Consider the following 14,108-nt stretch of genomic DNA (forward strand, 5'->3'; position numbering starts at 1 on the left):
TAAATTTTGCCCCAGAGATTCTCATGGTAAGGCCACTGTGCTGGAAATTCTGGAGCTTCAGCAAACCAAACGAAAGGAAAGCCTGACCTACACATTCCAAGATTCTGCATTTGATTTCTGGGTACAGGAAAGGGATTTATTACAGCTCCATGTACAACTAACTTCCAGAAGGTTTTAATGATCAAGGTAAATCCACGCATTCCCAGTTACAAAAGTAATCATTTGCACTGTGAATTATCTTCATTTGCACTGAATCAGTTACATCCAAATCTAGGATGTAAAATGTTATAAATTCTTCCCCACAAGTTCAATGTTCACTACTACACCTTGTTTCATATTTGTCCGCTCTTTTGAAAATGAAGTATGGCAGAATACTCTTCCCATCTACACTCTCACTGATGTACAAAACATTGTGACTTGCTACAGTATTAGATAAAGCGCTTTATCCCTTCTCTGATCCTCATCTATGAGTTTCCTTTGTAAAAAATGTTTGAGATTCATCACATGCAAGCTACTCAACATTACAATCATAATAAAATGTTATAATTCTCTTCTACCAGAACCCCATCTGTCCAATAAATAGCCAAATGATAAAAACAATACTGTTCATTGTTGCAATATTAAAAATAATAATTTATTTACCTGATTTCTGAAGACAGCCCCCTTAGTTTGGGCACAGTACAGGTAGAATAAGCCGAGGATGCATAACTAATAAGAATGTTTCTAAAAACATTAATATATGCATGATGTATTGATTGGAAGGTCAATTTTGTAAAGTAATAATGGCTCTTTCCCTGCTTGCAGAGGAATGTTGGAAATTAGTTTCACAGTTAAAGAAATCTATGTTTATAAACAATGTGCTGGTCTACGGCCGTATAAACCAACAAATGTTTATAAGCATCTCAGAATGATAGGAGACAGATAGTGGGCTGGTGATGTAAGTGTACCACAATTACATGTCAAAATCTCCCTTGCACACATGCAGTGACCACCAAACATGTGGGGTGATAATACAGACTCATTTTAATAGTTTATCAGCCCATTCCTGAGCTGACAGCGTAGGGGAACGGTGAGGAAGAGGCGCAGGGGCGCCTCTTCCTAAGCTGTTTCCTCTACGCCGTTAAACAAAAAAAAAAAAGCAGTTTCGCGCCTTTTTTTTTGGTTTGTTTAACTAGGGCTTTTTGCCCTATTGAAAACAGCGAGGCTGCACCTGCAAAATAGCAGGAGCAGCAACGCTGTTCCAGCCGCTGGCACAAGTGGCCAAAAGGGGGTAGGAAGCCACCTAACTGACGGCTCCTCCCCGCGGCCCACCCCCAGCCCACCCCCTGCACCGGTGCAGCCTCTCTACGCCATTGCTGGAGCCACGGAGAGGTTGCGCTGGCGGAAGGGAGAGGAACAACTCTGCGGTGCTTGGGCACCGGCGGAGTCACCCTCCCCACCGGCGTAAGTGCGTATAATCTCATGATTACACGCACTTATGCTGGCGGCGGGGTCAGGCCACCTCCTAAGAGGTTTCGGGGGGGGGCCCTCAGGAATAGGCTGTAAATGTCCTACCTTTCATGTTTAAAATAATACCCAGTATCCTTTGGGGTGACTATTATAGAAGCAACAGAATAACACTATCCTCTTTTCTCCTGCAGCGACTCAGTTTGCTGGTCAGTTATGTCTATTCTTTTGTATTATAACAACCATTCCAAATTGTACACGGGTAGTCAAGCAATTATTTTTAAAATGTTTTTAAAATGACATGTTCCAAATTACTGGCAGGGTCAAGAAAAAAATAATCCATATTACCAAACTTCTTCTTCTGAATCTTTGATTGTTGTTTTCATAGGCTGAAGAAGGACACATATAGATCTGCATTCACTTACCCCCTGACCTTTTCTTCCATCAGAGATGCAAAAGAATTTTATCCCACCTATGGTACAATTCTATAGTCTATTGTTCACAGATATGAACAATACATATTGAATCCACAGCAGGATTGGAATAACCAAGATATCATGGTGCTGCAACAGCACAGAAGATATACAGGACACCTCACCAGTTCACTACTCAGAATGATAATACAGATGCATCTTAATAGTTTAAACACTGATGCAATTAATCAGGACTCGCAGTGATAGCACTGCTTGTGTGTGTATGTGTGTGTGTGTGTGTGTGTGTGTAAAGTGCCGTCGCAGTCGACTTATGGCGACCCCTTTTGGGTTTTTCATGGCAAGAGCCTAACAGACGTGGTTTGCCAGTGCCTTCCTCTGCACAGCAACCCTGGTATTCCTTGGTGGTCTCCCATCCAAATACTAACCAGGGCTGACCCTGCTTAGCTTCTGAGATCTGAGGAGATCAGGCTAGCCTGGGCTAGCCAGCACTCCTGTAGGAGAAGGAAAATACAACTCGAAAGAACTTTTCTCACTATACTGTAACACTGGCTGCCAAACTTGAGAGTCATTCTTTGTATGCAACACTTAGAAGATGCAAGTGCTGGTAGAGCAACAGCTTCTGCATGTACCCATAAGATTAAGATACCATATTTAGAAGACAGGATGAATTAGAATTAATAAATTTTCATATACACATAAAGCTGAACACACTATAGAACTGGCCTTATAATAAGATTTACTCTTCTTTACCTAGATATAGCTTTGTCTTTTAATATACAAAACAGATGCAAGTGATAATGAAAGTACTTCACTGGGGGACAATGTGTGTGTGTGTGTTAAGTGCCATCAAGTCGCTTCTGACTCATGGCGACCCTATGAATGAAAGTCCTCCAAAATGTCCTATCTTTGACAGCCTTGCTCAGATCTTGCAAATTGAAGGCTGTGGCTTCCTTTATTGAGTCAATCCATCTCTTGTTGGGTCTTCCTCTTTTCCTGCTGCCCTCAACTTTTCCTAGCATGACGGTCTTTTCCAGTGACTCTTGTCGTCTCATGACGTGACCAAAATACGACAGCCTCAGTTTAGTCATTTTAGCTTCTAGGGTCAGTTCAGGCTTGATTTGATCTATAACCCACTGATTTGTTTTTTTGGCAGTCCACAGAATCCGTAACACTCTCCTCCAACCACATTTCAAAGGAATCTATTTTCTTCCTATCAGCTTTCTTCATTGTCCAGCTTTCACACCCATACATAGTAATAGGGAATATGATGGCATGAATTAATCTAGTCTTGGTGGCCAGAGTCACATCCTTACACTTCAAAATCTTTTCTAGCTCCTTCATGGCTGCCCTTCCCAGTCTCAATCTCCTTCTAATTTCATGGCTGCAGTCTCCCTTTTGGTTGATGGTGGAGCCAAGGAATAGAAAGTCTTGAACAATTTCAATTTCCTCATTGTCAACCTTAAAGTTGTGTAATTCTCCTGTAGTCATTACTTTTGTTTTCTTGATGTTCAGCTGCAGTCCTGCTTTGGCACTTTCTCTTTTAACTTTCAGCAGTAGTTGTTTCAAATCTTCATTATTTTCTGCCAATAATGTAGTGTCATCAGCATATCTCAAATTATTAATGTTCCTCCCTCCAATTTTCACTCCACCTTCATCTAAATCTAATCCAGCTTTCCTAATTATATGTTCTGCATATAGATTGAAGAGATAGGGAGATAAAATACATTCTTGTCTGACACCTTTGCCAATTGGAAACCATTCCGTTTCTCCATATTCTGTTCTAATTGTGGCCTCTTGTCCAGAGTACAGGTTGCGCATCAAAACGATCAGATGTAGTGGCACACCCATTTCCATTAAAACCAGCCATAGCTTTTCATGATCCACACAGTCAAAAGCTTTGATGTAATCTATGAAACACAAGCTGATTTTCTTCTGAAATTCTCTCGTATGCTCCAGTAACCAGCGTATATTTGCAATATGATCTCTAGTGCCTCTTCCTTTTCTGAAACCAGCTTGAACATCAGGCATTTCTCGTTCCATATATGGTAACTGCCTTTGCTGTAAGATTTTGAGCATCACTTTACTTGCATGAGAAATTAATGCAATGGTCCGATAGTTGTTGCAATCTTTGATGTCTCCTTTCTTGAGAATTGGAATGTAAATGGATCGTTTCCAGTCTGTGGGCCATTGTTTTGTTTTTCATATATGTTGGCATATTCTTGTCAAGATTTTGATGGACTCCGTTTCTGTGGCTTGGAATAGCTCTGCTCCTGGTGATTTGTTTCTCCCGATTGCTCTCAATGCAGCTTTCACTTCACTTTCTAAAACTGTAGGTTATTCTTCAAAAGATTCTTCTTGGAAAAAATCTTTTATCCTTTCATCTCTTCTGTATAGTTCTTCAGTGTATTGTTCCCACCTTTTCTTTATTTTGTCCAGTTAATGTATTTCCATGCTGATCTTTCAGCATGCCTAACCGTGCTTTAAATTTCCCTTTGATTTCTTGGATCTTGTGGAACAGATCTCTTGTTCTTCCTTTTTTGTTGTTCTCTTCTATTTCTTTACACTGGTTATTATAATAGGTCTCTTTGTCTCTACGTGCTAGTCGCTGGAACGTTGCACTTAGACTTTTGATTCTATTTCTGTCACCTTCTACTTTTGCTTCTCGTCTATCTCTGGCAATTTTAGGAGTTTCCTCAGACATCCATCGAGGTTTTTCTTTTCTTTTGGCTACAGGAATAGTCTTTGCACATTCTTCCTTGATAATATCTCTAGTTTCCACCGATAGTTCTTCAGGTTTACATTCACTTGAACTTAGTAATGCAAATCTGTTCCTTACATGGTCTTTAAACTCTTCCGGAATATTGCTTAGATTGTATTTTTGTGCTATGAATGTTTTGGTGTTTTTCTTAAGCTTTATCTTGATTTTCGATATTACCAATTCATGATCTGTACCGCAGTCGGCTCCTGGTCTTGTTTTGGCCGAGAGAATAGAGCTTCTCCATCTTCTGCTTCCAATTATATAATCTATTTGATTTCTATACTGGCCGTCTGGTGATGTCCATGTATACAATCGTCTATTTGGTTGCCTGAAACATGTGTTTGCAATGAACAGATTGTTGTCTTCACAGAATTCTACAAGGCGTTCTCCTGCTTCATTCCGTGCTCCTAGCCCAAATCTGCCAACAACATTTGATTCTGCTTTGTTTCCTACTTTTGCGTTCCAATCACCTATGATTATCAGCATATCTTGTTTAGGTGTGTGATCAATTTCTTCCTGAACACTGGCATAAAAACTTTCAATTTCTTCCTCATCAGCATCTGTAGTTGGGGCATAAACTTGAAGGATGCTTATGTCGATAGGCTTTCCCTGAAGTCTGATTGATATTATTCGGTCAGACTTTGCATTATAGCTCCTGACTGCCTTTGCTACATCTTGCCTCACTATTAAAGCAACTCCGTTTCTTCTCTTTTTGTCATTCCCTGAATAAAACACTTTGTAATTTTCTGATTGAAAATGTCCTAATCCAGTCCACTTTAATTCACTTACTTCCAGGACTGAAATGTCCATGCGTTCCATTTCTTGTTTAACAATTTCAAGCTTACCCTGATTCATGCTTCTCACATTCCATGTTCCTATTATATGCGTCGAACAGCTTCGGACTTTCCTTTTGCATCTATTCATGTCAACCACTGAACGTCCTTTCGGCTTTAGTCCAATTGCATCATTAAGAACAGCGCTACTCTTACTTGTCCTCTGCTCTACCCCAGTAGCAGATTGAGTGCCATCCGACCTGGGGGTCCCATCTTCCAGCACTATATCTTTTTTCATTTAGGATTGTCTCATCATAGGGTTTTCAAGGTAAAGGTTGGTCAGAAGTGGTTTACCAGCGCCTTCTTCTGCGCAGTACTAACCAGAGTTAGCTGTAGTGGCACTGCCATTGTCTACGAAAGATCTTCCGCCAGTGTCACCTTCCACTACTGCTGCTGCCCAGTAGTTAACCTTCAGGGATTCCTCTACCCCCATCCCCATTGGAACTGCCTGTTCTCTTCTGCGGATGTGGCCATTGATCCCTTAAGGGGGTGGATGCATCTTCGTCTGGTGTCTCAGCTGTGACCATTCTATCTTGAGTGACTCTGCTAGGAGTTTAGTCTCTTGATAGAGTCTAGACCCCTTACGGTATTGCTCTCAGCTTCCCTGACACTCACAAACCCCCTCACCTTGTTAAGGTGTGCATCCAGAAGGGGGACAATACATTTGAACAATTCAGAGTTATTTTCTCTAAACCGTAAAATACAAGTTTACATGCTGTTCTATTGTATTAAATATTATCAAGACACATTGAGGAAAAAATTAAAGCTGTACCTTTTATAAATTCAGGCTACAGTTCAGCAACCTGGAACAGCTGTTCTTGTTTATTTAAAATACCAGCGGGGGGGGGGGGAGCTATCCACGCACTAGTTATAGACAAATAACTTGGTTTAAAGTAATTCCCAAAGAACCAAAGAGACAAACATAAGAAAGCACTAACTGCTTAAGCCAGGTTATTAGCATTTACATGTTAACTTTAAATTTTGGAAGATCTAAACTGGCAAAATCCATGTTCTGGAACTTAACATGCACATCAAAACCTTGCAGCCCAAGCTTAGGCATGTGTGTGTGTAAAGTGCCTTCAAGTCGCAGCCGACTTCGGGCGACCCCTTTTGGGGTTTTCATGGCAAGAGACTACCAGAGGTGGTTTGCCAGTGCCTTCCTCTGCACAGCATCCCTGGTATTCCTTGGTGGTCTCCCATCCAAATACTAACCAGGGCTGACCCTGCTTAGCTTCTGAGATCTGATGAGATCAGGCTAGCCTGGGCCATCCAGGTCAGGGCAAAGCTTAGGCATGCTTACTCTGAAATAAGACCCACATTCATTGTAGCTTAATCCCAAGTAAGTGTGAAGAGCTTAAACCCTAGGGTGCAGTTTTTGAAACCCTCCCTGTTATTTCCATGGATATTTATGATTCACCCAAAAAACCTACATGTAAGTTAAAGATAAATATTGTCAAAAATGAATACATAGTGTTTAAGAGGGTAGGATTTTCCAAATAATGATTTCATATGTTCAGATACAATATTAAAATTATCATGCTTCAGTAAACCCTTAAGACATAGTTCTTGTACTTTGTTTTTATTCATTTACTTCATTCACAGCCTGCCGTTCTTGCTGACACTCAAAGCAGGTTACAAAATATCAAAAATAATTCAGGCAGACATCCTAAGACACCCAATAAACAATGCAACAGGGCTCTGATTGCAGAATTTAAAATAATGCAAATAAAAAAACCTATCTAAGGTCTGACATACCACAACAATGCAGAAAGTGGACTGCAGTGGTAGAAGACAATGCAGTAAAAGCAAGATACATACAACAAACACTGCAATAGACTACAATCCTGTTCTCATATAAAAGCATCCTCCTGAATTGTACCATTATACTATTAATCCCTTTATAAAAGTACCCTGCTGTACATTTTTGTTTTGCACATTCTTTGGGACGATAGAAGTGTGGGAACCTTCCTGACCCCTTCTGGTAGGCAATTCCACAAAGGTGGGACCCACAACTTTTTTGGTTTCCAGAGATGTACAAGTAGCCTTCCACCATTATATCTCTAATAATGTCTATGACTTGCTGTTCCTCAGAGTGTCTTGACTACTAATTGTCTGGCTCTTTATTCTTAATGGCTGTTTCTCTGGGTGCCACGCTATTTATCCAGCTATCTAGCTATCATACATCTTTCTCCATGCTGTGCTATGAGCCTAACAGCACAACTTCTTGTAAAACATTCTGTGGCTGCAAATTATGATTAACTCTCCCAAAAGAAAAATCACTGCATTCCCAGCAAAGTCTGTATAAGATCTAGTAACATCCAAGTGTTTACGTCAGGGACCACTCCTACCACAGTTCAAGGGATTCACAAAACCACCGACTGCTACAACCACAAAAAAAACAGGAAATAAAATTTACAAAAGCCATCCCCCTCATTTCATATGCCTGCAAGTCTCCTCTGTACCGTACATGTACAAATAACGTCTGCTGAGAAATCAAACCAGGACTGACTTCCAGGAAGGGCACTGGCCATTTATATGATTTACAGAAATGTGCACATGATCGGAGAGTGATGCGTGCAGTCAGCAGCCCAGAGAACAACACATCCGCTGAGGATTCTCTAGTTGCTCCTAGCAGCCCTTTCTTCGAGCTTCATTCCCATTGGTTATGACATTAATTGCTGAAGACAGACAGAGCTGTTAACACCCTGATCAGTGGCGATAGGAGTCTGCAGGGAGCAAGAGAATAGATGTCATATGCAAGGCTGTTGCTGATTGGGGGTTAGCTACCAGGGCAGCAGCTTCTCCTTCTTTCCTTTTTTCTTCTGCCAGTACCTATGGATGATGTCATAGGATTTTAATTCCCAGCAGAAATTAAAGGATTGGTGAGTGCTGGGTAACAGGCACTGGATACTTCCTTCTTATATGGAGCTGAATATTATTTCCGACCTTTACCTCCATACAACTCCCCAAAACTCACACTCCAAACTATACCTCCTTTCTTATACAAACAGTCTATTTCTTCTCAATTAGTATTCTCAGCTGAATCTGAACATACATCCATTTTCTAGCCATAACCTTCTCCTGTCCTTTTCCTTTCTTCCTCAAATTCCCAAACCTCTCTAGCCACTTTCATCTTTTGTGGCTTTTCTCCCTCCTTCTCTAGATCAATCCTCATCCCGCACCTGCCTCCCAGGATCTCCATTTAACCACCACTAGTCAGCTTCTAAAATACAATGTTGTAAATCACCCATATAAGACTTAATGAACTCCATTTCTAGATTTAGATAAATAGGTGCAGATTGCGCATATTTATTAGCAAATAAGTACATTCTGCTCACACCCAGAGCCAATCTGTGTATATAAGACATTTGCATTCCCATGGAATCAAGTCTGAAGTATAGTGAATAAATCTGTTCTCATCCAAATGTTTTTCTCTGCACAACTATTCAAGGCAGATTTCTATCCTTGTTCAAACTTGTTTTCTAGACCTTAATTGCCAATATGTGTAAGGTAATCAACAGTAAGTTATAAGCTAATTGTGTTTAAGGAGTGTCTTACTAAATGTCATTGGATAAGACACTTTTCCTCAGTGTATTTTACAATGCGGCTTGATCAGTAATTAGAAAAGGGAGTGAGTGGGAGGAGATAAGTATGGGGCAGGTGGGAACAACTGGAGTAAATGGGACACAGCTGGGGTGTAACTTTTAGCAATGCCATTTTTGAAGGCCCTGGTATAAATGCACAACCTCAACAAAAGGAAATTAATTTAGGCTTATCTCTGAAGCAAAATAGCAAATGATATGTTCTCACACAAGCGATTTCACAAAACTCAGTAATGAAAGTCCAGGAAATCAGACAACAGCAAAGCTCAATGAGTTATGACCAACATATTATAAGAAACACTTCTCAAAACTGTATTTTTATCTTGGGATTTCAATCAACCAGATAATTAAAGAAGTCCACATATTAAACTAATTCATCAGTATTAATGATCCATTCAATAAACATCTGCTATTATGATCATACACAAATATAAACTTTTTTACATGCAAACTCTCTCCATGGGCAAAAGATGTCCTATCTGCTGAATTGATCCATATTTTAACCCAGCTATTCATATGCACTCATGTACATGAGTACCGATTTCCTAGCAGAGCAAGCATATTCAATATAGTATGCAACTTCAACTCTCCTTCATCTGATAACATCTAGATTCTCTGCAGAATTCTGACTTTTAAAAAGTTTCTAGCATAAAAAATAAAGCTATTTCCATAAAAACTAAAATTCAAACTCTTTTGCTGAAGTATACTAAACAGATGTATTTGACAGACACAAACCACACCTGGTATATTCTATATCATAATCCATGACACAGAGCTGAAAAACTGTGTTCTTTTAAAAAAAGATAGTGAGTAATACTACATATTGGGATTTAGCAAGATAAAAAATATGATTTCAAAAGCCACTGAGAAGGAATAATGTGAATAGTAGAAGGCAATATTAAAAAGATCCACAGATATCCGTACGCCAGAACAAAAATACATGTATTGTGACTGCTCAGAAGTCAAAATTATTCACTAACTTGGGAACTGCTTGACAACTACATCCAATAAACCTTAAGAACATAAGATTCTCTTTTCAACATTGATCAGTCACATGCCTCTGTCAATTTCAGATCAGAGCATGAAGGGGATGGCTATGTCCTACAATTTGTCCCTAGCACTTGGTACTCAAGAGATGTATTGCCTATGAATACAGTGATTTTCCAAGCAGTAAACTTATTTGCTCCTGTGCAGATAACAAGAACCACAAAATCAAACCACGCATAGACTAGATATGCATTTCTACCAACCTGTGGGACTCCTTGGGTATGTAGAAAAAATGACATTGTGAATAAACCAAAAGAAAAACGAGAACAAACCTCAAAACCTGTCTGATGAGTGTTAAACATTCTCCAGAAGAGATGGAATGTTGAGAGCAACTGGGTGTCAGTTAAAGGGGGGGAAAGGGGGAGGACAGAAATAAGTCTGCTCAAGATCCCAAGATCTTAATCTTAGAGAATCATCATGGAATGGAAGAATTTCTTACCCGTTTCTCCTCGTGCAATGCCTTGCAGATTTTCATAGCTAATAGCCATTGATAGACCTACACTTTTAGATTCAGATGTATCATTTTGAGTTAGGTTTCAACAGCAAGATTGCCTGCTGTGATTTTTTGTTAATGGTTAGTTGTTATTTTTTGTTAATGGCTACAGGTTACCCATGCTATAGAATACCAAGGAAATGAGATACTGAGTCACCAATTGGTTTTGATCCCTAGTGCAAAAAGAAAAAAAAGAAGTAGCAGGACTTTTGTGCATTTTGGTTTTAGAATTGTCACATCTTTTAAGATCGTTGTTAATTTGTGTACCAACACCACATAAACAAGTCTGACATGTATACAGGAAGACTATGAGGTGTAAAACATTGCCCCAAGGGAATCCCTTCTGTGTTGCATTACGGCTGGCAATATGTCAATATTTTCTTTCTTTAATATTTATTACAAGTATAATCCTGTTCTTGCATGAGGCTCCCCTCCCAGTGGTCTCTCATTCATCTTGCTCATCAGGTCTGCACTTGCTTAGCCCCCATACTGCTGCAGCATTCTCAGCCCATTCACTGTTCTTTCCCATGTCAACATTTTTAAGAGTGGCGAGGAGGGGGAAATTTAGCTCACAAATTAAACCACTGAGACTTTCTGTTGTCACTAAGGATACGTTTTTGGTGTTGTAAGAATTCACTTTCTTCCATTCAAAATTAGATGTAGGAAAGATTTCACAAGAAATCAATGTTTACCTTCCCACAAGAAATCTGGCTGTACTAATAGCCAGACTCGCGATTTAACAGGTTTCCCGAAGCAACCATGATTAAAAGTACTAAATAAACTAAAACATTTCCTGTTTTTTGAAGCTACCCTCACCTGCTCAGAATAAATAATGATAAAATAAATATCTGAGCCAAGCATGTCATATCATCCATTTATGGTACAGGGTGAGCATTGCACTAATATTTAGTAATCAAATATAATTTTGTCACCCATCTTCCAACATGCCGAATGACAAAGCATAAAGCATGAAACCTGCTTATGGATCATCAAGTAGAATCTATCTATCATCTATCTGCATATGGATCATCAAGTAGAATCTATCTATCTATCTATCTATCTATCTATCTATCTATCTATCTGCATATGGATCATCAAGTAGAATCTATCTATCTATCTATCTATCTATCTGCATTTGGATCATCAAGTAGAATCTATCTATCTATCTATCTATCTATCTATCTATCTATCTATCTGCATATGGATCATCAAGTAGAATCTATCTATCTATCTGAATTCTTCAAGTGTTCTCGAGCTGGAAGGCTGCAATTGGCCCTGCACGTACTCCCAACCAAAGGCATCAGATGCAATGTTGCCACGTGACAATCGACAGGCTGGTTCCCCCCCCCCCCCGCCGTGGAACTTCACTCATGTCCTACACGCCAAGGAAGTTGGGAGAAGGCCCTGTGGCCTCCCCGAGCAGCAGCGCCCCGTCCCTTCCTGCCGGCCTGCGGGCGGGCGGGCGGGCATTCTCCCTTGGGGCCATTGCCCTTCGGCCCAGCGCCTCTCGCCGGGGCGGCCAGGGCCAGGGCCAGCCCTGCTCCGAGCCCGCGCCCATTCCAGCCGCTCTCCTTTCCCGTGGGGTCACTCCGCAGCGGCTCGGCCGGGCGGAGGGGCGGCCCTGGACGCGGCCCGAGCCCCTCCCTACCGGCAGGCTGGGGGATATGGGGCGGGGGCGGCGGGGGGGGCACCTACCAGTCGGTGTGGGGCTCGTCGATGACCAAGAGCAGCTTGAACTTTTTGGCCGCCGCCGAGGCCGCCGCCGCGTCCACCAAGCCGGCGGAGGCGGCCGTCTGCTTCACGGCGTTGGAGAGGGAGCTGAAGAAGCTGCTGCCCACCGACTGCTGCGCCTGGGGCGGCGCCGGCTGCCTGCGCTCCGAGGCCGGGGAAGGCGAGGCCGGCGGCGGCGGCGGCGCCGCGGCCGAGGAGGAGGAGGACGCCGAGGGAGGCGGCGGCGGCGGCGGCGGCTGCTGGGGCTCCGGCCGCTGCAGGTCGGTCATGTAGCCATTGGGCAGGTTGGCGATGAAGCTGCTGTCCGAGAGCCTGCGCCGCAGAAAGTTCATCATCTGGCCGCCGCGGGAGGGAGGAGGAGGAGGAGGAGGGCCGGCCGGGGCCGGAGAAGCAGCAGGCTCGGCAGGGGAAAGGCTGCGCTGCGCTCTCTGCACGCGGCTCTCGGCGCCCGCCCGCCCGCCCGCCCGCCCGCCTGCCTGCCCGCCTGCCTGGGCGAAGCTCGCGCGCCGCCGCCGCCGCTTCCACGCTTGCTCGTCCCGCCCTCCCGTCTCTGGGTGGCAGCCGCCCAAGCCCGCTGCACGGCTGTGAAGGTGCACGAGCCGCTTCCCGCTTCAGTTCCCGGGACTGGCGCGGGGCGGCGCTGCGGAGCTCCCTCCCTCCCCGTTCGGAGGGAAACCCCTTCGCTCGCCCCTCCTCCGCAGCCTCCACCCGGCAGAAAGTCCCCCTGGAAAACAGCCCCCCCCGCTTGGGTTTTTTTATTCATTTATCTCGCGGGTGCCGGTTTCCTAGGGAGGCCTCCCCCGCCCCCCCACCCCCCCACCCCCCCCGCTCAGGTAAACACCCCCCCAGCTGCAAACGTCGCCCTGCAGTCAGCACAGCAACCTGCCCTCCACCTAGGGTGGCCAACTACCAGGTAATCAGTACAGGAGCGAAGAACACATATAGGTGCAAAGAATGTTTATTTGCACCTATATGTGTTTTCGCTACTGTACTGATTTCCTAATCTCCCGATACCAGTACAGTGGTGTCTATTTTCTCCCCAACTACCAGGTCATGGCAGCTCAATAAGCCGGCCTGCTGTGATGTGAGTTTAAATAAGGTAACAGCAGAGATTTGCCCAGCTTTTAAAAAACAAAGTGTAATATCAGATGTAGAGGGGTGCATGGTACACCCCTTAATACATTCCAATAGTCATATACCAACGTTCATCAATAAGTCCGCTGGAAAATACCCACAACATACAAGAATCCAAAATAAATTGATCGACTTCCCGTTTGTGATGTCTTTTGAAGTATGCCGATTAAAGGTTGATGATGATGATGATATAAATTCTCCAGAGTACAGGTAAGTCAGAAAAGACAAGTCCTTATGTAAGGCTCTCCTGGATTAGTATCCTATGGATGTGCGATCTTATGATCTGTAGCTCTCCAGCTGATAGAGATCGATTCACCTGGAGAAAATGGCTGCTTTGGCAATTGGACTCTATGGCATTGAAGTCCCTCCCCTCCTCAAACCCCACCCTCCACAGGCTCCGCCCCAAAAACCTCCCACCGGTTGCAGAAAGGGACCTGGCAACCCTATGTCCACCTCTACACGTTTTGGAGGGAGTCCTTTACCTTCCACTTCCAAAAACAAAAAAACAAAAAACCCGTTGGCTGGATGCAAACCGACCAGTCTCCTGTTACTGTGGCAAAGTCATCACCACGGCTGATTCCAATGAGACGGTACAGTCCTGTCGTGCAGTTATATCCTTTCAGACTGCAA

At 43.0% G+C, this 14,108-nt stretch overlaps 1 protein-coding gene across 1 annotated transcript in view; it reads right to left on the reverse strand.

Moving 5' to 3' along the window:
* The window catches only part of SYN2 (synapsin II), a 221,835-nt gene extending 209,138 nt beyond the window's left edge, over window positions 1-12,697 (reverse strand). The window contains exon 1 of the mRNA XM_056851437.1: window positions 12,309-12,697. Within this exon, the coding sequence (XP_056707415.1) occupies window positions 12,309-12,679 (371 nt within the window). The 5' untranslated portion in view covers window positions 12,680-12,697. The remainder of the gene's footprint in view (window positions 1-12,308) is intronic.
* Window positions 12,698-14,108: the final 1,411 nt, after the last annotated feature.

The sequence above is a fragment of the Euleptes europaea genome, chromosome 1, assembly GCF_029931775.1.
Source record: "Euleptes europaea isolate rEulEur1 chromosome 1, rEulEur1.hap1, whole genome shotgun sequence".
In the NCBI taxonomy this organism is placed as follows: domain Eukaryota; kingdom Metazoa; phylum Chordata; class Lepidosauria; order Squamata; family Sphaerodactylidae; genus Euleptes; species Euleptes europaea.